At 45.8% G+C, this 26,567-nt stretch overlaps 1 protein-coding gene across 1 annotated transcript in view; it reads right to left on the bottom strand.

The window, feature by feature from the left end:
- Positions 1-25,652, bottom strand: part of LOC121281737 (centrosome-associated protein CEP250-like) — a 199,001-nt gene extending 173,349 nt beyond the window's left edge. Inside the window, exons 1-6 of the mRNA XM_041194658.1 lie at positions 25,541-25,652; positions 14,510-14,771; positions 9,136-9,247; positions 7,274-7,445; positions 6,226-6,372; positions 1,307-1,397 (exon numbers count right to left, since the gene is read on the bottom strand). Of these exons, the coding sequence (XP_041050592.1) occupies positions 1,307-1,397; positions 6,226-6,372; positions 7,274-7,445; positions 9,136-9,247; positions 14,510-14,743 (756 nt within the window). The 5' untranslated portion in view covers positions 14,744-14,771; positions 25,541-25,652. The remainder of the gene's footprint in view (positions 1-1,306; positions 1,398-6,225; positions 6,373-7,273; positions 7,446-9,135; positions 9,248-14,509; positions 14,772-25,540) is intronic.
- Positions 25,653-26,567: the final 915 nt, after the last annotated feature.

Here is a 26,567-nt window from a genome sequence, read left to right as displayed (position 1 = left end):
ATGCTACCTTCAAAAACAGTTCCTCTGACATGTCCTCCTTCTTCCTTAACCGAGGTTTTCCACCCACAACCGTGACAGGGCCCTCAACCCTGTCCGGCCCATCTCCCGCGCATCCGCCCTCACGCCTTCTCCTCCCTCCCAGAAACATGATAGGGTCCCCCTTGTCCTCACTTATCACCCCACCAGCCTCCGCATTCAAAGGATCATCCTCCGCCATTTCCGCCAACTCCAGCATGATGCCAATACCAAACACATCTTCCCTTCACCCCCACTGTCGGCATTCCATAGGGATCGTTCCCTCCGGGACACCCTGGTCCCCTCCTCCATCACCCCCTACTCCCCAACCCCCACCTATGGCACCACCCCATGCCCACGCAAAAGATGTAACACCTGCCCCTTCACTTCTACTCTCCTCACCGTTCAAGTGCCCAAACACTCCTTTCAAGTGAAGCAGCATTTCACTTGCATTTCCCCCAACTTAGTCTACTGCATTCGTTGCTCCCAATGAGGTCTCCTCTACATTGGAGAGACCAAAAGTAAACTGGGCGACCGCATTGCAGAACACCTGCGGTCTGTCCGCAAGAATGACCCAAACCTCCCTGTTGTTTGCCATTTCAACACTCCACCCTGCTCTCTTGCCCCCATGTCTGTCCTTGGCTTGCTGCATTGTTCCAGTGAAGCCCAACGCAAACTGGAGGAACAACACCTCATCTTCCGACTAGGCACTTTACAGCCTTCCGGACTGAATATCGAATTCAACAACTTTAGGTCTTGACCTCCCCCCTCCATCCCCACCCCCTTTCTGTTTCTTCCCCCTTCCTTTTGTTTTTTTCCAATAAATTGTATAAATTTTTCTTTTTCCCACCTATTTCCATTATTTTAAAATATTTAAAAATCTTTTATGCTCCCTCCACCCCCGCTAGAGCTATACCTTGAGTGCCCTACCATCCATTCTTAATTAGCACATTCGTTTAGATAATATCACCAACTTCGACACCTCTGTGTTCTTTTGTTCTGCTGTCTGTGACATCTTTTGATGATCTGCTTCTATCACTGCTTTTGCCTACAACCACACCACCCCCCTCCACTTCTCTCCCCCCACCCAACCCCACCCCCCCACCACCTTAAACCAGCTTATATTTCACCCCTTCCTTGGATTCGCCTAGTTCTGTCGAAGGGTCATGAGGACTCGAAACGTCAACTGTTTTCTTCTCCGCCGATGCTGCCAGACCTGCTGAGTTTTTCCAGGTAATTCTGTTTTTGTCTTGTTCATTCAAAGCTTGGCCTGGCAGCTGGCAATACTCACTTCACTCTCGATCCTTTCCTTCTCATTGTTAATTTGGAGCTCCATCTCTTCATAGAGTCTCTGAACCTCTGTGTTGTGTTCCGCCGTCCTCCTGAGGCAGAAGAAGAGATATTAATTCTGGGCAGGGGAAACCCAGCCTTTGGCAGCCTCACCAATTTTGAGCTCTAAGTTTTTAACATCACAGTTTTGAGCTGCTCTTCCATTGACCCCAGCAGATAGTTACAGGGATGGTTGATGAGATTATTTCCTGAATCCACAATCTCGGCACACTTCTGATATCAGAGCGTGGCCAGAATTTTATACAGAGGCAGTGACCTCGCCTCCAGCTGAAAAGTCGAAGATGAGCCCCCTCCAATAAACTGGGTCACCCTGCAGTGATTTAACGGCCATCAAGCCCTTAATTGGCTCAAGGCGGGACTTCCACTCCCATTTGGAAGGATGTCCCACCCCTGAGAACTACCATCCAATCAAATGGCTGGAAGGTCTCTAGTCCCAGCAATGCCACCAATAGTGGTGGCCACATCTGGAACTACAGACAGGCCCCAAAATCAAGGAGTGACGGAGCCAGATAGCAAAGTAAGTCTGAGGTCACGACACAGTTAAGTCTTAGCGAGGAGGCCTGGGTTCAAGAGGACAGGGTTGAACACATAGAGTAGGGAGTGCCATTGGAGGGGGAACACCTTCTTTGGATACAGTATGCCCACACAGGAGAGATGCCTCTCGGCCTGCTAAAAGGTACCAAGCTTTACCTGGTGTCTTTGACGTGTGGTGTGGGGGCCTACTGTTGCTGGTAAAATACCAGCAGCAGCAGGAAGAGGCCCTTAGGCAGCCATTAACTGACCACTTAAGGGTCTCAATTGGCCCACCTGACACCTCCTACCACTGGTAAAATACAAGTGGAGGCATCTAGGTGACCAAAATTGCACTATCATGGCACCCAATTTTACAGGCACCCCCTCTGGTAGCCTGTTCCCAGAAGGAGCTGTAAAACTGCACCCATATAGACTGCACCAGTCTTTTTGACCCAGTGACATCTTCAATGTTAGGTGCATCAACATTTCACAATGCATAGCAAACAGAGGCAAAAAGAGATGCTTCCAAGTGGTTTTCCATGAAGCTTCCATTAAGGACCAATAAATCAAAGCAGTTGCCTAATTAAGGCTGGGAATTTCCTTGGAGCTGTTTCCACTCCATGCTGTCACAGGCAGAAACCCTCCCCAAGGGCAAGGGTAGGGGAACTAGAACAAAAACAAAAATACCTGGAAAAACTCAGCAGTTCTGACAGCATCTGTAGAGATGGATACAGTTGACGTTTCGAGTCCATATGACCCTTCATCAGAACTAAGACATATAGAAATGAATTGAAATATAAGATGGTAGAAGGGGGTGGGACAGGAGAGCTTGATAGGGGACCAGTGATAGTTCGATGCCAAGAAGAGACAAAGATGTCTTAGACAAAAGGACAAAAGGGTGTTGTCGGTGGAGATATTAGCTAAAGGATGTGCTAACGGGGACATTAAGGGTAACAAGCAGGATAAGCTAGTGGCAGATGGCCCTAATGGGGTGGGGTGGGAGAAGGGATCGGAATGGGCTAAAAGGTGGAGATGAAACAATAGGTCAAAATAAATTTTAAAATAGGAGGGAAAAGAAAAAAAATAGTTGTAAAAAAATTATAAATCATTGGAAAAAGGGGGATAGAAAAGGGGGTGGGGAAGGAGGAGAGGGTTCCTGATCTGAAATTGTTGAACTCAATATTAAGTCCGGAAGACTGTAAAGTGTCTAGTCGGAAGATGAGGTGCTGTTCCTCCAGTTTGCGTTGAGCTTCACTGGAACAATGCAGCAAGCCAAGGATGGACATGTGGGCATGAGAGCAGGGTGGTGTGTTGAAATGGTGAGCGACAGGGAGGTCTGGGTCATGCTTGCGGACAGACCGAAGGTGTTCCACAAAGCGGTCATCCAGTCTGCATTTGGTTTCTCCAGTATAGAGGAGACCACATTGGGAGTAGCGAATGCAGTAGACTAAATTGAGGGAAGTGCAAGTGAAATGCTGCTTCACTTGAAAGGAGTGTTTGGGCCCTTGGACGGTGAGAGGGTGGGGGGGGTGGGTGGAGTAAAGGGGCAGGTGTTGCACATTCTGTGGTTGCATGGGAAGGTGCTGTGGGAGGGGGTTGAGGTGTAGGGGGTGATGGAGGAGTGGACCAGGGTGTCCCAGAGGGGACGATCCCTATGGAATGCCACCGAGGGGGTGAAGGGAAGATGTGTTTGTTGGTGGCATCATGCTGGAGTTGGCGGAAATGGCGGAGGATGATCCTCTGAACACGGAGGCTGGTGGGGTGATAAGTGAGGACAAGGAGGACCCTATCATGGTTCTGGGAGGGAGAAGAAGGTGTGAGGGCAGATGCGCGGGAGGTGGGTTGGACACAGTTGAGGGTGCTGTCAACCACCCTGGGTGGAAGACTACAGGGGAAGTAGCAGAACTGCATTGGGCAGTCCTCAACATAGGAACAAGAGGGGGCCATTTAACTCTCGAGTCTGTTCCATCATTCAGAGAAGTCATGGCTGATCTGTGACCTACCTCCACATACTGACTTTTGCCCCATATCCCTTCATACACTTGGTTACAAAAATCTATCAATCTCTGATTTAAAATTAAAAGTTGACCTAACATCAATTACTGTTTGTGGAAGCAAGTTCCAAACTTCCACCACTGCTTGTCTGGAGAAGCCTTTCCCAGTTCCACTCCTAAAAAGCCTGGCTCTAACTTTTAGATAATATCCTTTAGTCCTAGACTCCCAACTACCAGAAATAGTTTTCATCTAGTCCTTAATATCTTGGAAATCAAATCACCCCTTAATCTTCTAAATTTCAGAGAATACTATCTGAGATTGTGTAATCTCTCCTCTTGGAGACTGGCTATCCTTCAGATAAATTGAAGCTGCACTCTCTCCAAGGTCAATATATCCTTCATGAGGTGTAGTGCCCATTTCTGCTCTCACTAACTCCAGCTGTGATCTAACCAGGGCTTTCTATAACTGAAGCAGGACTTCTAACCCCCGATATTGAAGTCCTTTCGCTATAAAGACCAGCATTCCATTCTCAGTATATGACACAAAAAGCATTCCAGAAATAATGGGAAATCAGGAGTTGAGACACAAATGGGGAATTTAAAAAGTCAGGATAAGGAAAGAAACAGTATTGGAGAAATGAATGGGGCTAAGTTACAACAAATTCTTTGGACCTGACAACCTGCATCCTAGGGTTTCAAAAGAGGTGGCTGCAGAGATCGCGGATGCATTGGTTTTGATCTCCCATAATTTCTTAAGATTCTAGAAGTTTCCAAAGATTGGAAGGTAGAAAAAAATAACCCCGCTAAGTTAAGAAAAGAGGGAGAGAGAAAATGGGGGAATTATAGGACAGTTGGCCTGACATCAGTAGGAGGCAAAATGCTAGAAACTATTATTAGGGACATGGTAATGTGAAAAATCACAATATTATTAAGCAGAGTCAACATGCAATCTATCCAGCTCTGCCTTAAAAGTATTCAAAGACTCTGCTTCCACCACCTTTTCAGGATGGGAGTTCCAAAGACTCAGCACCCTCTGAGAGAAAAATATTCTCCTCATCTCTCTCTTAAATGAGCAACCCCACATTTTGAAACAGTGACACCTGGTTCTAGATTCTCCCACAAGGGGAAACATCCTCTCCACATCCACCCTGTCAAGACCCCTCAGGATCCCAAAGGTTACAATCAAGCCACCTCTTACTCTTCTAAACTCCAGTGGATACAAGCCTAGTCTGTCCAACCTTTCCTCATAAGACAACCCGCCCATTCCTGGTATTAGTCTGGTAAACCTTCCCTGAACTGCTTCTGACACAAGTAATTAGGAAGGTAAATAGTATGTTATCTTTTATAACAAATGGATTGGAATAAAAGAAGAAAAAAGCCTTACTATAATTATGCAGGTATTTGGTGAGGCTGCTCCTAGATTACTGTGTGTAGTTTAAATCTCCTGTCCTAAGGGAGGACATTCCAGCCCTAGAGAGAGTGCAATGAAAGTTCATTTGGCTGCTTTCTGGGATGGGGGAGTTGTCCAATAAGAAGAAATTGAGTAAACTAGGCCTATATTCTCTGGAGTTTGGGGGGAGTTGTGGGGGCGGGGTGGTGATCTAATTGAAACATAAATTCTTAAGGGGCTTGCCAGGATAGATGTGGAGAAAATGTTTCTTCTGCTGGGGGAATCTGGAACATGGGGGTCACAGTTTCAGAATAAGAGTTTGGCCATTTAGGACAGAGATGAGGAGAAATTTCTTCACTCATAAGAATTAGAATCTTTGTAATTCTCTATTCTCAAGAGCTGTGGATGCTCAGTCATAGAGTATATTCAAGTCAGAGCTTGATAGATTTTTTTGGTAATAAGGAAAGTAAAAGATGTGGTGATGGTGCAAGTAGTTGAGTACAGGGTCAGCCATGATCATGTTCAATGGTGGAGCAGGCTTGAAGGGTGAAATGGTCAACACCCTCTTTTATTTCCTTCAGTCCTTATTAACCTCTTTGATTATTTTCTGTCCTCGTTCCTGACATTTTAATGATCTATGTACATAATTTTTATGAGATTTTATGATCTTCCACTATTTCTAGACTTTTCCTATTTAGGAAGTACTCCATCAGGTGGACTCTGGCCAGGGCAATGTATTATGGAAGCATCATTTCCTCTCCCCAGCATTTCAGTCCTTTTAGGCTTTGTGATAACTCTTTGTATAGAAAGGCTAGCATTCATCAACTTGTGTGCACTTGTGTAAGTCTGCAGTTGAACTACCCTACCTTATTCAATGAGTGTACAAATAACTTGTTTAGATGTGTAGGCAGCAGGAAGATCTTGGAAATGACCTCCTACAAATGCTGGATTTGAACTACTCACTTTTTCAGTGTGCGTTCTAAATCCTCCTTCTCACTCTGTGCCTCCTGGATTTGAACGGTGACCTTGGACAGAAAATCCTCCAGGTTGCCGAGCAGGTTTGGCTCATTGCGTCGGAGTTGGACCCACAGTTTCCATATCTCCAACTTACTGAGAAAAACCAAGAAGGAGAGACAGATAGAACAGAATTATTAGCAGCTGTCAGACCACATGCCTCATTGTAACACTCTAATAAATCACACACCCCTCCCTGTAACACTAATATATCCCATATCGATCACTGTAACACTCTGATATATTCCACACCCCTCCCTGTAACACTAATATATCCCACACCCCTCCCTGTAACACTCAGATAAATCCCATATCCCTCACTGTAACACTCAAATAAACCCACACCCCTCACTGTAACACTGATAAATCCCACATCTCTCGCTGTAACACTCCGATAAATCCCACCCCCCTCACTGTAACACTGATATATCCCACACCCCTCACTGTAACACTGATAAATCCCACACCCCTCACTGTAACACTCTGATATATCCCGCACACCCCTCATTGTAACACTCTGATATATCCCACATCCCTCACTGTAACACTCTGATATATATATATATATATATATATATTGCTGAAAAAAAGACATGTCTAAGCTTCTTGCCTTCCACTCATCAGGACTCTTGGGAGAATACCAATGTAAAAGGGAGACAACAATTTATATTGTATGTGAAGAGAGTGCAGATTGATTAGGAAGGGGCATTGTCATGAAGAAGGTACCATTATTGGTCACCAACAGTTAACTGCCAAGCATTGTTTCAAATTTAAACCAAGGAGCTTGACCCTGATTGGTCAAGGCATTGCCCTGTGGAATGAGTCAGCGAATGGCTGTCATTTATTTTGTTTAGCTGAAACAGGCACAACATGTGTAGGTGTTCTGTCTGTCTGCAAACAGACATTCTATCTCCTGTACACATGCTTCTCTTCGAATAATGCACCAAGCAACAGTTCCTGACAACCTGCTTGTGTCATCACTAAATCAATCACTTACTCTTGTAAGATTGTGTTGGCTCCCAGTCTCTCCATCAGTGCAGCAAAATGTTGCTTCTCCTCATCTTCCACCTCAACTCGATGCTGTAGGCTTTGGGACTGATAGAGAGATTCTGAAACATCCTGTGACAGTGGCTCATTGCTCCCCTGGTTCTGGTCAGTTAGAAAGTGACCTGGAGATTGAAGCTCTGATAGTCATTATTTAGTTCAAACTTCTTGCACCAAGCAGCTCGACATAAACCAGTGAGGGAACAGGCCTGTAGAATCAGCCCAAGCCTTGTGGACTTAGAACCAAGTGATTCAGTCCAAACTTTATGAACAATCACAATCAGGAGAAACAAATAGAAGCCCTCATAATGACTTACAGGCTGTGAGTTGGGCAATAGTCAGAGACAGCTGTCTTACTAACCAGGATCACTCCATACTGCTAGCCCCATCAGCTGACTGAGGGCAGCTGCAAGAGTTCCCCATGACAATCTAGAATATACACAGTCAATGGTGTCCATTTTTAACTCCATTAAAAATCCATGACTGAACCATCATTAAACTCTCTCCCCCTTCGCTGTCCCCTTTCCCACTTACGCTTGCTCCTCTCCCATTCACACTCACCATCCCCTGATCACCGCCCACACCCCCTGCCCTCTGCTCCCCTCCCCCACTCACCACACTTCTCCCCCACTCACCATCCCCCTCCCTAACTCACTGCCTCCCTCCCCTGCTCACTGACTCCTCCCCCATTCACCACCCTTCCCTCACTCACTGTCCCTCTCACCCACTCACTGCACCCTTCCCCCACTCACTATCCCCCTCCCCCACTTACTGTCCCCCTCCCCCTCCTCCACACACTGTCCCCCTCCCCCTCCCCCACTCACTGTCCTCATCCCCTGCTCACTGACCCCTCCCACATTCATCACACCCTCTCACTCCCTGGCCTATCCCCCACTCACTGTCCCTCTCCCGCACACCTTGTCCTGCTCCCCCACTCACTGTCAGCTTTTCCCTGCTCACTGACCACTCCCCCATTCACCACCCCCTCTCCCACTCACTCGCTCCTCCCCCAATCACTGTCCCCTTCCACAACTTATTGTCCCCCTCCCCCAATCACTGTCCCCCTCCACAGCTCATTGTCCCCTTCCCCCCATCACTGTCCCCCTCCCTGTTCACTGTCGCCTCCCAAAACTCACTGGCCCCACCTCCTCACATTGTCCCCTTCCCTTCTCACTGTCCTCTCCCACACCCACTGCACCACTTCTAAACTCACTGCCCACCTCCCACACTCACTGTCCCCCTCCCACACTCACTGTCCCCCTCCCACACTCACTGCCTCCTCCCACACTCACTGTCTCCCTCCCCCATTCACACATCCCCCATTGGCTGGTGTTATGGCTGAGAGGGTGGGGTGATTACAAGGTTGGAAGTCCCCCCGCCCCCAGGAGGGTTACAATGGTGGTGGGAGGTACGAAAAGCTATTATCATGAAGGGAATGTTTGTGTTCCAACCAGAAACCTTAAATGGACTTCATAACTTTGTTAAATTTGAGCACGGTGGGAATCTATTGATTGCTTGACTGGGAGCCCAAACCTCAGCACCAGCACTGGAGCTTGTTCACTGAAGCTGAACGCCCAGCGGTGGCCTCTGCTCGGAGGATCTGCTGTTCAGAGTGTCGGGGAGCGTGCAATCTACCTCCCCTACTCCCATCGGCTCTAACTCCATACCACCAGCAGGGGATCCTGGGAGTGCCCAAAATGTCCATAAGTCCATCTCCCACTTTTAACACCCCACGGTTATCTGAGGCTGGGTGTAATGAAGGACTCAGTAGGCCCACTTAATGACATTTCATAAAGAGATGACATCCCAACTTACTCAGGCCCCTGGTCAGCACCTCGGGAGTGAGACAGCCTTTCCCGTCAACATCCAGTTTGTTGAATACCACCTCTAACTCCTCAGGACTGAAAGAAAACTTCTCTTGAAGTTTCTGCAGAAAGAGAAATCAAGAGACAAGAGTAAAATTCACACCCGCCCATATACACCCACACACACCGACAGACACACAGACACACACACATCCCCACACACGCACAGACAGCCCCACACACACACCACCCCCCCCCCCCACACACACACACACACACACACCACCCCCCCCACACACACACACGCACACACCCACACACACACACACGCACACATACATACCCCCCCCCACACACACACACACACCCACACACACACTCACACACCCCACATCCATACCCCCACGCACACACACCCCCACACACCTGTGACAGTTGGTGTACCGCAGGGATCGGTGCTGGGACCCTTGCTGTTTGTAGTGTACATTAATGATTTAGATGTGTATATGGGATATATAACCAGTAAGTTCACATATGACACGAAAATTGGTGGTGTCGTAAATAGTGAGGAGGAAAGCCTTAGATTGCAGGATGATATAGATGGGCTGGTAACAAAAACAAAAAATGCTGGAAAAACTCAGCAGTCCTGACAGCATCTGTAGAGAGCAAGACAGAGTGAATGTTTCAAGTCCATATGACTGTTCTTCAGAGCTCTGAAAAAGAGTCATATGGTAGAACTCTAAAGAAGAGTCCCACAGATTTGAAACGTTAACTCTGTTTTTCTCTCCACAGATGCTGTCAGACCTGTTGAGTCTTTCCAGCATTTTTTGTTTTTGTTTCAGATTTCCAGCATCCGCAGTATTTTGCCTTTATCTTAGACGGCCTGGTAAGATGGCCAATGCAGTGGCAAATGGAATTTAATCCTGAGAAGCGTGAGGTGATGCATTTTGGGGAGACTAACATGGCAAGGGAATACACATGAATGGTAGGACACTAGAAAGTGCAGAGGGTTAGAGGGACCTTGGTGTATGTCCATAGATCCCTGAAGGCAGCAGCACTGGTAGATAAAGTGGTTAATAAGGCATATGGGACACTTGCCTTTATTAGCTGAGGCATAGAATATAAGAGCAGGGAGGTTATGTTGGAGCTGTATAAAAAGCTAGTTAGGCCACAGCTGGAGTACTGTGTGCAGTTCTGGTTGCCACACTATAGGAAGGATGTGATTGCACTGGAGAGGGTGCAGAGGAGATTCACCAGGATGATGCCTGGGCTGGAGTGTTTCAGCTGTGAAGAGAGACTAGATAGGCTGGGGTTGTTTTCCTTAGAGCAGAGAAGGCTGAGGGGGGACCTGATAGAGGCATACAACATTGAGGGGCATAGGTAGGATAGATAGGAAGAAACCTTTCCCCCTTAGCGGAAATGTCAATAACCAGGGGGCATAGATTTAAGGTAAGGGGCAGGAGGTTTAGAGGGGATTTGAGGAAAAAATATTTCACCCAGAGGGTGGTTGGAATCTGGAACACACTGCCTGAGGGGGTGGTAGAGGCAGGAACCCTCACAACATTTAAGAAGTGTTTAGATGAACACTTGAAGTGCCATAGCATACAGGGCTATGGGCCAAGTGCTGGAAAATGGGATTAGAGTAGATAGGGGCCTGATGGCTGGATGTAAGTACTGCTGATGACATCATACAAAGGAAAAGAAGGATTGCCCAGTGTGGGGAAAGCAGTGTTTTAACTGCAAAAAGCTGAACTGTTTTCCACAAAAGTGTTTGGCTAGAAAGAAGCAAAACAAACCTATACAGATGGCCACTGGTGAGATAGCAGCAGACGAGTCTGATGGAGCACTATACATGATACAACAGGTTAGCTCTGTCAGGTATAATGGCTTGTGACTGTTAGGATGATGACCATAGAAGGAGAGTATCAAGTGAACATGAAGTGTCAGATAGACACTGTTGCAACATGTAACATCATGACCTTCACATTCTTGTGCAAAGTGGTTCAACATGGCCATCCAAAAATGAAGCCCTTGAAAATAAGGTTGAGGCTGTATCAAACTCATACTGAGAGGACAAATTAGTCTGAGAGCCCAATGCAATGGCAAGAAGGAAGATCTAGAGTTCCAAATCATAGACAATATGCAAAAAGCCCCTCATCTTAGCCGGAGCAAGTCCAAAGCTCAGACTGGTAACCCTGGACATGCCAACAGAATGTGAGCCATTATGTAAGCTCGCTGCCAAGGATATGTAGTGGTATTGGGCAACAGAACAAGAAACAGCATCCACTAAAATCAAAAAACTACTGATAACAATGCCAGTGCCAAAGTACTATGTTGTCAATGATGAAGTCACCTTGCGGTGTGACACCGATGAGACAGGTCCTGGAACTACCCTAATGCAGCCTAATGCAGTCACTTCAAAGCGTTTTTCTCAGTCTGCTACTATCTGCTCCAAAGCATCTGCAAAGAATGTTACTTCATTTACAGAGATAATATCTAGACGTCACACACAAGCAAGGGAAACAGATGTCCATCACTGATATGGTGTCAAGAGGAACCTTTCCAATGAAGAAAGTTGAGGATGCTACAACAGAATGTGAAATCTTCCAGATTCAGTTTGAAGCAGCAGCTTGACATGATCTGGGAGTCATCAACTCGGTAGAGACAGTGAATCTGACAGACAGGCACCTTGCTCAAATCAAGGAAACTACCCAACATGAAGCAACTCTCCAAGTGCTGCAAGAGGTGGTGATAGCATCAAGGACACATCTATTGTTACAAGAGCATATTGGGCATAGCGAGATGAATTGACAGCCCAAGATGGCATCTTATACAAAGAAGATAGGGTCATCATCCCTAAGGAGGTGAGAGTGGAGATGCTGAGGCACATCCATGCAAGCTGCCAAGGAATTGAATCTAGCCTGAGAAAGACAAGAGAAGTACTCTACTGGCCAAACATGACCAATTAAATTAAAGACCACATAGGCCAGTACAGTGCTTGTAATAGGTACCAAGCTAAACAAGCTTGACAGCCATTGATAATGCATGACATCCCAGACTGATTGTCTTGTCACCGTAGACAACTATTCTGACTACTGGGAGTTAAACCAGCTGACTTCAACAATGGCCGGTGGGATTTTATAATGCCTGAAAGCACACTTTCAGACATTGTGATGAGTGACAATGGCTCTCAGTTCACTAGTGAAGAATTCAGCCACTTCACAAAGGATTGGGAAATTTAACACTGTACATCATCTCTGCACTATCGCCAGTCGAATGGAAAGGCTAAGGTACAGTAAAAATCACCAAAGGAATCATCAATAAATTGAGCAGATCTCGCACAGTAGTATACTGGACAATCCTCAAGCAGAAAAACACACTGACTGAAGGCATGGCCGGTCCAAAGACTAATGTCACGCTGCACCCAACCTACTCCTCCAATAGCAATAATCTACTGAAGCCAGAAATAGTAATAGGCATGAGTCAAAAAATCAAGGTGAAATGGCAGAAAGCCAAATTGCATTTTGACAAGACTATTGCCAGAGTTGAGCATTGGAAAGCCCATCAGGATATAAGCCTTCAATGCTCTCAACAGGAGTTAGTCCACATGGAAACCTGGGACATGCATAGAACAGTTGTCACCTCGATCATACGCGGTGGAAGTGAGCGACCAAAACATGCTGGCACAACTGCAAGCAAAAACTAACAGCTAGAGAAGCTGTTCCTTCACTGCAGGCGGCTGGGCAGAATGATGGGATCTCACCAGCTGCACAGAGTACAAGACAACCATCACTCCCAGAGATCCACCAGTCCCCAACAACGGAAATGGAACAACAACAGTTATCACGGTAACAAGAAGTGCCATGGGAACGACAGTCCCCAGAGAGGGAACATCACCCAGACAAATATCAATGCACACGCGTGCAATTTAGAAACCTGCCCAACTTAACGACTGTGTATGAAATGTATTTGTAGAGGCTGAGAAGAATAATGAACAGTTTGAACATGCTATATAACTAAACTGATCATTAGAGTAATATCACACATAAACACACACCCACACACTCACCCACCCACACACCCACCCACAAGCCCACACACACACACACACACACACACACACACACACCCGCACTCACACACACATGCACACACAATCACATGCAGACACACACACAGCCACGCACACGCATACAAACACACACAATCACATGCACACACATACAACCACACAGACACACACACACACACACGTACAAAGATTCAATCATATCAAAGCATGCAGTAAGATTCAGTGCATTCCTATCAAGCTGGCCTCCATTGGTGTTTGCTGGAAGGCTATGTTAACTTTTCTGTAAATGCTAAATTTTCCCCTCTCACTCCCATTTGGCCCCAGTTGAAAGTTATGTATGTAATTGTGGGCATCACAATTTAAGGATGCCAAGACCCTGGAGAGGGTGTAGGAGAGATTTATTAGAATACCTGAGTTGAAGGACTTCAATTAATCTGGAGAGACTGGAGAAGCAGGATTGTTTTCATTAGAACATTCAGGGGAATTTGATCAAGGTGTTGAAAATCATGAAGGGTTTTGACTGAGTCAATAAGGAGAAACTGTTTCCAGTGGCAGAATGGTCAGTAACCAGAGGACACTGAGTTAAGATAATTGAGAAAAGTAGCAGGCAGGAAGATAAGGAGAATTGTTTTATGCAGTGAGTTGTTAGAAATGCCACTGTCTGAACCGATACTAGAAGCTGATTCCACAATAACTTTCAGCAGAGCTACAGATATACAATATAGCTGTAAAGGAAATATTTTCAGGGATATGGAGGAAGAGCAAGAACATTGAACTAATTGGATCACTATTTCAATGATCTGGTATCGCCATGATGGGCCGAATGGCCTCTTGCTGTGCTGTATGATTCTATGGTGGGGTATGGTTTCAGGAAGGGGTTTGGATTGGTCATTGGCACCATGTCACAGTGAAGCCTGTGTGAACATGATGAGGTGTGGCTCAGTGGGAGGATTGGCTCCGCTGGCACCTCACACAAGTAGATCACTATGGCGATGAGTAGAGTAAGATGGAAGGAAGAGTATCAGGGTGTCCATTGGACATTGGTGAAGAGAAGAACTGGACCATTGTGGTGATGTTAGCACATTTTGAAGACGCTACATCACCAAACTGAACATTAGAGTAATGTCGTTAGTCCAATGTACTAATTGACATAATTTGACATATTTATTAAATGTTTCCATATTAATTAGGATTGTTTTGGAATTCTCTAGGTCTCAGTGACTACAGCCAGTCCTAACTCTAACCTACCCTTAGGCCCCTGTGGGTAAGTTGGTCAGTAAGGTGTCAGTGGATGGTGTGGAGACCCTCTCACCTGCATGTCATCCTGGGTGATGAACCCTCTCTCGGCCCCGCCGCATTCTTGGAAGAACTCATGGACCTTCTCAATCATGAACCGCTCGCCAGAACTCCAGTTGCCCTCCTGCTCCAGCTGATCGGCCTCTGAACTCTGGGGGTCACGGAGTTCCCTCCGTCGCCTTGCTGTCCTCCGGCCCTCCCTGGCCAGACCCTTTCTGACTTTGGCTGTGGGTCTTGTCTGTTCTGCCATTGGGACTGATCACAGTTACTCCTGTTTACTAATAGGATAAAAGGGAGAGAGTGAGAACGGAGCTGATTGTGTGCTGAGCACCATTTCTTAGCAACTGGACTCTTAATTAGGCACAAAATATTAATCGGAAAATCCATTTCTAAAGAGAAGGAGAAAGAAAAACTGAGAAATTCATGTGCTGAGGAGAAGTTGGCTAAGCAGAAGGACAAAGTGTTCCAGGAGCAGCAGTTTCTAGAACCTTCTCTGAGGTGCTATGGTAGAATCGCACAGTCGGCTTGTTCATACTTTAGGCAGGCAAGGAGCACAATCAGTCCAGCTCAGTGGAAACCCAGACATCAAGTTACCTCAGTCACTCCCACCATTGACAGCACCAGAGGAGAGCCTGAATGTGCCTCTGATGGCAACACCCTTGTCCCTGAGTCAGGCTCTCATGGCTTCAAGTGCCACTCTAAGGACTTGAGCCCAAAACCTAATCTGCACTGGCAGTGCCATCTTTCTGGTGAGATGTTAAACTGAGGCCCCTGTCTGCCCCCACAGACAGATGTAACAAGTTTGACAACCACAAATGAGGAAGATTAGAGGGGTTCTCCCCTGATGTCCTGCCCAAAATTTATACATTAATCTGGCACCACTGGAAACACATGAGCAGGTTATGATCACTTCACTGTCTGTGGGATCTTGCTGTGCACAAATTGCTGTCACCTTTCCTGCATTACAACACTTCAAAAGTATTTAACTGGTTGTAAAACAATTCAGATTATCCCACTTTTGAAAGGTGCTATAGAAATGCAGTCTTCTCTTTCTTTTCATTCTTTCTGTTTGGATTCAGAAGCAAGAATTCATAGGGAGAGAAATCCTCCATTTCACTGCTGTAAACCCCGCCACCCACCCTGATTATGTGGGTGAGAGGAGTACCTGCCCAAGGAACCCCAACAGAGAGAGGGATGCTCCAAGGAATTCCATCACCCGCAAGCAGTGAGCTAGGAGGAGGATTGTGGTTTGAGCCCACCATCACTGGGAGCTGTGCTGAGAGTGGCTAAACCCGTTTGCTGTTCCCAGCCAGAGAATACGCTAACTTTCGCCTCATCAGCTTGATCTCGATCTGAGATCAGTTTTCGAAATATTTGAAGTTGCCCCATGATTTCCTCAGGGCGATGCCTGTTTACAAACCTCTGAATTTCCCCTTTCTTTCTTCAGATTGCAAGCCACTGTTTCCCTGTCAGCGATTCCACTAGGTTGGTTTTTGAACAGGCCAATGATATCCAGCCAAAAGATTCAGTGATGAGGACAGGTGGTTTGCAGCTCATATTTAACGTTTTCCATAAACTGTGCGCTCATACTGCAACACAAAAGGCCTCGCATCGGTCAAGCACAAGTTAACCCCTTTAAACTTTAAATGTATCACCCACGCATTTCAAAATAAATAGCATTAATGTTGCTTATATTCTTCTGGGTTTGGGGGATTAAGGGGTGATCTAACTGAGATGTTAAGGGCCTTAAAACACTTGAAAGGGTAAACTGAGAGAATCTCTTTCCTGTGATGGGAAACTAGAACAAAGGGTCATAACCTTAAACCTCGGGCTGGGCCATTGAGGGGTGATGTCCGGAGACAGTTCTTCAGGTCGGTGGAAATCTGGACACCTGTCTCCCAAAAGCTATTGAGGCTGGTGTCACAGCTGACAACATGTAGGAAATGTGGCTACCAAATTACACACAAGATCCCAAAAGCAGTAACGTGATAATAACCAGTCAAATTGTTTTTAAATGATGGTCGAGGGAAAAATATTGGTAAAGACGTCAGGGGAAATTACCCTACTCTGCATTGAAGCAGTGTCATGGGGTCTTTACACCCACCCAAATGGGGCCTTGCTTTAACATCTCATCTGAAAGATGGGACATCTGACAACGTAGCGCTCCATCAGTACGGCACTGGGAGTGTCAGTTTAAGCTGTTAAAAAAATCAGCCTTTATTTGTCTCCGAAGTATTTTGGGCCGTTTATAAGATGTTAAAGATAATTAATAAATATTTTACATTTCCTCAGTTCTTCCCTTTCAGCTGCTCCATGCTCTACATATCTCTCTGCACCTTGGTCCAATCTGTGCCCATTAGCTTCCTCTGGGGTCTAGTTTGCCTTTTGAATGGCAGCTTCTATGCTGCTGACCTACGGGTGAGTGGCCCCCTTGACTGGCTGGGAATTGGAGGTTTGTGTTTGGTCACATATTGGAGTGTGGGAGTACAGGGTGAGAGTATTGATGATGTGGGGGGGGTGAGGATTGGGCTCCCAACTTGGAGGGTGGGGGTCCTGGGGCAGGAGGGGTGGGCCGTAAGTTGGGGATCCTGGGATGGAGGATGGCAGTCCCAAGAGGAGGGCGGAGGCCTCGAATGCGACAGTAACCCAGATTACTTTTAATTTCTGCTCCTCCGGTACAATAATTGGACACTGACCATTCGCTTTGGTCTCATCAATTCCATTGACTGGTCAGAGTGAGAACGACGCAGGCCCTGACCAGCTCAAACCTAAGTGGTGACTGCTGTCCATTTTACACCACAGGATCTTGATTCCTCTTTCAAAAGGGTGATGTTATCTGAAACACCCAGCAGACAGCCTTTCTAAGTAGCAGCGGACATATATCACTGGTCTTAATGTGGGTGGGAAGACAGTGGCTATATTCTGAGTTTGTTACAGATTCATAACAGTTAACTGTGGGTAGTGAAAACTGATCGTAAGGAATTTTGTAAGAGTCTTTTCTCTTTATTTAGGGATTTGCTGTTACAACAGTATTATCTGACATTTAATGAGACCATCAGTATGTGTGTACAGTGGGTTCCTCTTCAACCGAGTGTGGCTCACAAATACCTGCCAATGAACAGAGAGAAGGAAAGCCCATGGCTTTAGTTTAAACCTGATCCCTTAATTGTTAGATATTCTGAAAAGGGCAGAAAAAAGGCATTGTTTTTTCACTAAAAACAGAAAATTCTGGAAATACTCAGCAAGTCCGGGCAGCATCAGGGGAAAGACAAACAGAGCTAATGTTTCCAGTTGAATGTTTAGGTTTAGACCTTGTGAGTACGGTTGCCAACTGTGATTAAATGTATTCCTGGAGCTATCATCACATGACTTGCCCCTATGCTCCAGCCATTAGTCGGCCAACACATCCATCCTTGTGATGCACTACCTTCCTGTGTCATCTGGAAAGCAAAAAGACTCATTACCCAATTGGATGATGTGTGACTATCAGTCAAATAGTCCTTTTTTCCCATTTTCAATCATATCTGGTAAAGAGAAATGTTCAAAGAAAGTGACTAAAAAAACAATCTTTTTTCATGTCCCGATGATTTTTCTCCAGGGTCAGCAATGTCCGGGGGACTGATCTTCAATTCCTGGAGACTCCAGGCCAATCCTGGAAGGTTGGTAACCCTATCAGTGTAAGTGGTAACCTTAAATGAAGGAGCTCACAGGATGGCCAGATTGTGAAATATAACAAGATAACCTGTTCCAGTTTGGTCACATCCTGAGACTGTCATTGTCCTGGGAGTGTTTGATAAGGACAGTGTAAAGGGGGCTTTACTCTGTATCTAACCCTGTGCTGTACCTGTACTGGGAGTGTTTGATGAGGACAGTGTAGAGGCAGCTTTACTCTGTATCTAACCCAGTGCTGTACCTGTCCTGGGAGTGTTTGATGGGGACAGTCTAGAGGGGGCTTTACTCTGTATCTAACCTTGTGCTGTACCTGTCCTGTGAGTGTTTGATGGGGACAGTCTAGAGGGAGCTTTACTCTGCATCTAACCCCATGCTGTACAGGTCCTGGGAGTGTTTGATGGGGACAGTGTAGAGGGGGCTTTACTCTGTATCTAACCCAGTGCTGTACCTGTCCTGGGAGTGTTTGATAGGGACAGTGTAGAGGGGGCTTTACTCTGTATCTAACCCTGTGCTGTACCTGTCCTGTGATTGTTTGATGAGGACAGTGTAGAGGCAGCTTCACTCTGTATCTAACCCCATGCTGTACCTGTCCTGGGAGTGTTTGTTGGGGACAGTATAGAGGCAGCTTTACTCTGTATCTAACCCTGTGCTGTACCTGTCCTGGGAGCATTTGATGGGCAGAGGCTGGAGGGATATAAAAGCAAAACACTGCGGATGCTGGGAACCTGAAACAAAAACAAAAATCGCTGGAAAAACTCAGCAGGTCTGACAGCATCTGTGGAGAGGAAGACAGAGTTAATGTTTTGAGTCCGTATGACTTTTCACCAGAACTAAAGAGAAATAGAAATGTGGTGAAATATAAGCTGGTTAAGGGGGGGTGGGACAGGTAGAGCTGGAAAGAGGGCCAGTGATAGGTGGAGGCAAAGGAGAGATTGTCAAAGATGTCATAGATAAAAGGGCAAAGGGGTGTCGAAGGTGGTGATATTAGCTAAGGAATGTGTTAATGATGACATTAAGAGTGAAAAACAGGATGAGCAAGTGACAGATAGCCCTAGTGGGGGTGGGATAGGGGGAGGGGATCAAAATAGGCTGAAAGATGGTGATAAAACAATATGGAAATAAATTGTAAAAATAATAATAGAAATAGGTGGGAAAAGAAAAAAAATATATATTAAAAATATAATAATTATTAGAAAAAAGGGGATAAAAAAGGGGTGGGAATGGAGGAGAGAGTTCATGATCTGAAGTTGTTGAACTCAATATTCAGTCCGGAAGGCTGTGAAGTGCCTAGTCGGAAGATGAGGTGCTGTTCCTCCAGTTTGCGTTGAGCTTCACTGGAACATTGCAGCAGGCCAAGGACGGACATGTGGGCATGAGAGCAGGGTGGAGTTTTGAAATGGCAGGCGACAGGGAGGTCTGGGTCATGCTTGCGGACAGACTAAATGTGTTCTGCAAAGTGGTCACTCAGTCTGCGTTTGGTCTCTCCAACGTATAGGAAACCGCATTGGGAGCAGCGAATGCAGTAGACTAAATTGAGGGAAGTGCAAGTGAAATGCTGCTTCACCTGAAAGACGGTGAGGAGGGGGGAAGTAAAGGGGCAGGCATTGCATCTTCTGCAGTTGCATGGGAAGGTGCCATGAGAGGGGGTTGAGGTGTAAGGGGTGATGGAGGAGTGAACCAGGGTGTCCCAGAGGGAATGGTCTCTATGGAATGCCGAAATGGGGGGCGGCGGTGAAGGGAAGATGTGTTTGGTGCTGGCATCATGCTGGAGTTGGCGGAAATGGAGCTCATCTTTCCCATGCTGTACCTGCCCAAGGAGTGTTAAGGGGGTTGTGTAGAGGGAGTTTTAAGCTGTGTATAACCCTGTGCTGTACCTGCCCAGGTAGTGTAAAAGTGAAGAGGGACAATGTTGAGGGAGCTTTACTCTGTATCTAACCCCGTGCTGTACCTGTCCTGGAAGTGTTTGATAGGGGCAGTGTAGAGGGAGCTTTACTCTGTATCTAACCCCATGCTGTACCTGTCCAGGGAGTGCTGACGGTGACAGAGACGAGGATGTTTTACTCTCTATCTAGCCCTCTGCTTTACCTGCCCTGGGAGTGTTTGATGGGATAAGTGTCGAAGGAGCTTTACTCTGTATCTAACCCCATGCAATTCCTGCTGTTTGAGTAGTCTATGGGATGTGTAGAGGGATATTTACTCTGTATCTAAATCTGTGATATACCTGTCCTGGGAGTGTTTGATGGGGACAGTATAGAGGGAGACTTACTTTGTATCTAACCCTGTGCTGTACCTGTCCTGGGAGTGTTTGACGGGGACAGTTTAGAGGGAGCTTTACTCTATATCTAACCCTGTGCTGTACCTGCCCTGGGAGCATTTGACGAGGGCAGTGTAGAGGGAGATTTAGTTTGTATCTAATCCCTTGTTGTACCCATTAACAGCCGCTTTCAACTGCAACATTTCATACTGTATCTGAGTGGTTATGTTACGGAATTAGTAACTAAGAGCCCTGGACTCATAAACTGGAAACCTGTGTCCCATCATGTCAGTTGGGGAATTTGAATTCAGTTAATTAACTAAATCCAGAATAAAGAAGCTAGACTCAGTAATGTTGACCATGAATCTACTGGATTGTACTGTAAATGCATCTGGTTCACTCATGTCCTTTAGGGAAGGAAATCTGCCATCATTACCTGGCCTGGCTTATATGTGATTCCAGACCCACAGCAATGTGGCTGATTCTAAACTGCCTTTGAAATGGCCTCACAAGCCACTTAGTTATCAAACCACTGTGACAACTGAAGCAAGATTAAAACTGAATGGCTCACCCAGCCTTACCCTAGGTTTCGATTCAGACATAACAAAGACACCAAGCCCTATCAACCTTGTTAGGTCCTGCACTCTAACATCTGGGACCTGTGCCAAGTGGTGACAGTGTCCCATAGACTAGTCAAACAGCACCAAGACATTGCCAAATTCACAAAATCTTACCTTACAGCCAATGTCCCAGACTCCTCCATCATCATCTCTTGCCACTGGAAAGAAAGGCCCAGCAGAAGTGATTACACTTGCCTGGATGAGTGCAGCTCCAAAAACACTCAAGAAGCTCGACACCATCCAGGACAAAGTATCTTGCTTGACTGGCACCCAACCACCACCTTAAAAATTCACTTCCTCCACCACCAGCACAACATCACTGCAGTGTGTACCATCCACAAGATGCACTGTAACAACTCACCAAGGTTCCTTAGACAGCACCTTCCAAACCCACAACCTCTACTAGCTAGAAGGACAAGGGCAGCAGATGAACCACCACCTGGATGTTCCCCTCCAAATCTGGCTTGGAAATATATTGTTCCTTCACTGTCGCTGGGTCAAAGTCCTGGAATTCCCTTCCTAACAGCAATGTGGGTGTACCTACACCACATGGACTGCAGCAGTTCAAAAAGGCAGCTCACCACCGCCTTCTCAAGGGCAATTAGGGATGGGTAATAAACATGAGATGCTCACATCTGGTGAATGAAAGAAAAATAAGAATACACTTCCATTTATACAGGAAATTAATGTTTTAAAACCTTCCAAGACAATTCACAGGCAAATTTAATGAACAGAATTTGACGTTGAGCCACAAAAGAAGGTATTCGAGCATGTGACCAAACCTGGTCAAAGCTGCAGACTTAAATCTTAAAGGAGGAGAGAGAGAGGGAGAGGGTTACTGTGCATGTATGTGAAAGCACGGAGTGTGGTAAATAAGATCGGTGAGTTACAGATGGATTGCCATGTGGAAATGTGATGTTGTGGCTATAACAGAGACCTGGTTGAGATAAGGGCAGGACTGGGTGTTAAATATTCCTGGATACAAAGCGTTCAGGAAAGATAGAAAAGAAAGAAACTGGGGAAGCATGGTGGTAATGATTAAGGAGAGCATTGCAATGCTGGAGAAAGAGGGTGTCCCAGAGAAGTCAAGTACAGAGTCTATTTGGCTTGAGCTAAGGAACAAAAAGGGTGCAATTATATTGCTCAGTGTAGTCTACAGGCCAACAATTAGTGGGAAGGATGTAGCAAACAAATTTGCAAGGAAATTACAGAGAGGTGCGAAACTTATAGGGCTGAATTTTTCTGTCAGCGAGCAGGGGGCGGGGCCCGCTTGCTGATGCGGGATGACGTTGGGGAACTCCCGGCATCATCCCGCCTCATTTAAATATTCAGAAAGGCGGGCGGACAGCGTGATCAGCTGTCCGCCCCCCGACCTGTCAATGGCCATTGACAGGATAATTAAAACGATTAAAGATATGTTAATGATTTTTTAATTTTTCTATTTTTAAACTTTGAAAACCTTTCAGCGATCTCCCTGAGGCAGCACTTAGCCTCAGGGAGTTGTGCGCTATTTTGTGCGCATGCGCCAAAGAGTGCACTCTCACATTTGGGGAATCCCCCCCCCCCCCCCCGCCCACACAGGAAGCGCATAGTGCTTCACATCGGACGTCACGCTGGGCGGGCATTCATTGGCCCACCCGCGCAAAATGGCAGCACAGCCCGTTTCGGCGGCAGCGATCAGCTGCCCTTCCACCCCCGAGTTGGTCAGGCCCCCGTTCATCAAGGGCAAAATTCAGCCCATAGAGTATTTATAATGGGGGACTTTAATTACCTGGATATGACTAGGATAGTAGTAGTATAAGAGCAGAGTGGGACAAGAGTTTCTAGAGTGTGCTCAGGAACATTTTCTTCAGCAGTATCTTTCCAGTCCAATGAGGAAGGAGGCATTGCTAGACCTGAGCCTCTCGAAAATTAGGTGGGCCAAGTAGATGAAATGTCAGTTGGAGAACATTTAGGATACAGTGATCATTGTATCATCAGGTTCAGACTGACTATGGAAAAGGATGAAGAACAGTCCAGAGTGAGAAAAATTAACTGGGGAAAAGCCAACTTCAATGGGGTAAGAACGGATCTGGGCTGAATAAATTGGAGACAAAAGTTGGCTGGAGAAACTGTCACTAATCAATGGGCTACTTTCAAAGAAGAGATAATTTGGGCACAGTTGAGGTATATTCCCTAGAAAGGTAAAGGTAGGGCAAACAAATCCAGAACTCCCTGGATGACGAAGAAGATAGAAATTAAGAAAAAGGAGAAAATGTGTACTTATGACAAGTTTCAAGGAGGAAATACAATTAAAAACCAAGCTGAGTCTTGAAATTTGAGAGAAGAGGTGAAGAAGCAGATAAGAGAAGCTAAGATGGAGTATGAAAAGAGACAGGCAGCTAACATAAAAGGAAATCCCGACGTCTCCTATAGGCATATAAGTAGTAAAAGGGTGAAAAAAGGAGGAGTAGGGCCAACTGAGAATCAAAAAGGGGATTTACACATGGAGACAGAGGGCATGGTTGAGATATTAAATGAATACTTTGCATCTGTCTTTACCAAGCAAGAAGATGCTACCTAGGCCATGGTGAAAGATGAGGTAATTCAGACACTAAATGGATTCAAAATTAAAAAGGAGGAGGTATTGGATAGGTTATCTGTACTTAAAATTGATAAGGCACCGGGACCAGATGAGATGCATCCAACGATACTGAGATAAGTGAGAGTGGAAATTGCAGAGGCACTGGCCATAATTTTTCAGTCCTCTTTCAACTCAGGAGTGGTCCCAGAGAACTGGAGAATTGCAAATATTACACTCTTGTTCAAGAAAGGTAAGCCCAGCAACTACAGGTCAGTCAGCTTAACCTCAGTGGTGGGGAAACTTTTAGAAACGATAATTCAGGATAAAATTAAGTGACATGGGCAAATGTGGGTTAATTAAGGAAACCAGCATGGATTTCTTAAGGGAAACTTATGCTTAACTAACTTGCTGGAGTTTTTTGAAAAGGTAACAGAGAGGGTTGATGAGGGTAATGCTGCTGATGTTGTGCACATGGACTTCCAAAAGACATTTGATACAGTGCCATTCTAGAGACTTGTGAGTAAAATTATAGCTCATAGAATAAATGGGACAGTAGCAACATGAATACAAAATTGGCTGAGTGACAGGAAACAGGGAGTAATGGTTAATGGATGTTTTTCAGGCTGGAGGAAGGTTTGTAGTGGAGTTCCCCAGGGGTCAGTGTTGGGACCCTTTTCCTGTTATATATTAATGACCTGGACCTTGGTGTACAGGGCACAATTTCAAAATTTGCAGATGATACGAATCTTGGAAGCATTGTGAACTGTGAGGAGGATAGTTGGTGGAATGGCTGGATAGGTGGCTGATGAAGTTTAATGCAGAGAAATGTGAAGTGATTCATTTGGGTAGGAAGAACATGGAGAGACAATATACAAACTCTAAAGGGGGTGCAGGAGCAGCAGGAGCTGTGAGTATATGTGCATAAGTCACTGAAGGGGCAGAATAGGTTGAGAGCAGTTAATAAAGCATATAACATGCTAGGCTTTATTAATTGGGGCAAAGAGTACAAGAGCCAGGAGGTTATGTTGAACTTGTATGATACTAGTTCAGCCTCAGCTGGAGTATTGTGTCCAGTTCTAGGCACCACACCTTAGGAAGGATGTGAAAGCATTAGAGTGAGTGCAGAAAAGATTAATGGGAATGGTTGCAAGGATGAGGAACTTCAGCTATGAAGATAGATTGGCGAAGCTGTGACTGTTTTCCTCAGAGAAGAGAAGGCTGAGTGGAGATTTGATAGAGGTGTTCAAAATCATGAGGCGTCTGGACAGAATAGATAGGGAGGAACTGTTCCCAATGGTGGATGGATTGAGAACGAGAGGGCACAGATTTAAAGTAATTAGTTAAAGAAGTAAAAGCTGCATGAGGGAAAACTTTTTCATACAGCGACTGGCTAAGGCCTGGAATGCACTGCCTGAGAGTCTGGTGAAGGCAGATTCAACTGAGGCATTCAAAAGGGAATTAGGCTGTTATCGGAAAAGGAAGAATGTACAGGGTTACAGGGAGAACGTGGGGGAGTGGCACTAAGTGAATTGCTCATTCAGAGAGCCGGTGCAGACATGATGGGCTGAAGTGAGTGAGGATACGGGAAGCAGAGTTTTGAATGAATGCTGCCCCCATTAACAGCCCCCCACACAGCCTAACACACACAGAACAGTTTATACATACACACACATGCATGTCAAACATGCACAGTTGCACATACATAAAGCACAGTGAAACACATACACCAAAGACTAAAGTGCACAACTAATACATACACACAAGCATATACGTGCTCTAACACACACGTGGTACCTCACCCACCAACACACACATACACAAATAAACATCTACAAACACACACTAGTACACACACTAACTCATGTGCTAGCTCACTCACTAGCACACTCATGCACAGTCATATACACAGTCAGTAATGAAATGAAATGAGTAGCTTACTGAAACTGCTGTTCCTCGGCTCACTGAGTTTGTGTGTTCAGTGACGTGCTGTTGGATGGTCCACCCATCTGGAGAAAGTCTTGTTGTAGAACGTGTTCTGTTTGCACCGTGTGCTGTGAAAAAATGGCAGAGTCATGCCTTGCTTCAGGTTTTCCGTTGATTATATCAAGTTGAGCTGAAGCAATAACCACGGCATCCAGTGTCACTTCCTGCGAAAGAGGGAGGGGGAAGGGATTAGCTGTGATCATAGCCCGCTGTCAATCAGACCTTTGATTGTGCTCAGATTAAAATGGTGACTGATGGCTACCTGAGGGGACACGGGTCTCCACTCAGCCTCACATCAGGCAAAGCCTCATCCACAAGAGTAGGCCATGGGCTGCTGCCGGGTCATCACTGCTCTGGTGTCAGAAAAACAAATCCTATTCCATGATCTGCCCCGTTGCCAGGCAGTGTCAGGGCTCAACCAGTTGCAGATTCCAGTGAGCAATGCCCTTGTCTAGGGTGGTGCTAATTTGCCTCTATATGCCAGCCTGGAAGTGGGGCTTGACTGAAGATTCACCAAACAGGGAAACACATTTGTTCACTGATCTCTTTAAAAAAAAAATTAAAGATCTGGGCTGCAAAATTCAGATGTGTAGCACTCAATTTTCAGTGCTGCATGGGCCATTTCTGGTCCAAGATAGTTTCCATGCCACATGTGCACGCTTCTGATGCATGCATGTTAAGACGGTTTATGTCGGTCAATAGCGTGGATATTGTGAGTGTGCACCTGAAATATGCAGAGTAGATGGACTGCAACATCATTCAGTGTGTAACTGCATAGCCATTTCAACGTTAACTCTTAACCTTAACAGCTAAAGCCCATTTTAACCTCACACAGATCAACATGCATTCAGCAGCCGGAAAAAGCCTCCAAGAGTGCTATTTAAAGAGATCATCAACTCCTTTCAGTTCGATGCTAATTGATTTCTACTGCCTGTTTCTGAGTTATTAGAAGTGTTTGGTGGTTTGTACTGTCATTTAAAGT

Source organism: Carcharodon carcharias, chromosome 9, assembly GCF_017639515.1.
Source record: "Carcharodon carcharias isolate sCarCar2 chromosome 9, sCarCar2.pri, whole genome shotgun sequence".
Lineage (NCBI taxonomy): Eukaryota > Metazoa > Chordata > Chondrichthyes > Lamniformes > Lamnidae > Carcharodon > Carcharodon carcharias.
This window is presented reverse-complemented; position numbering and strand designations above follow the sequence as displayed.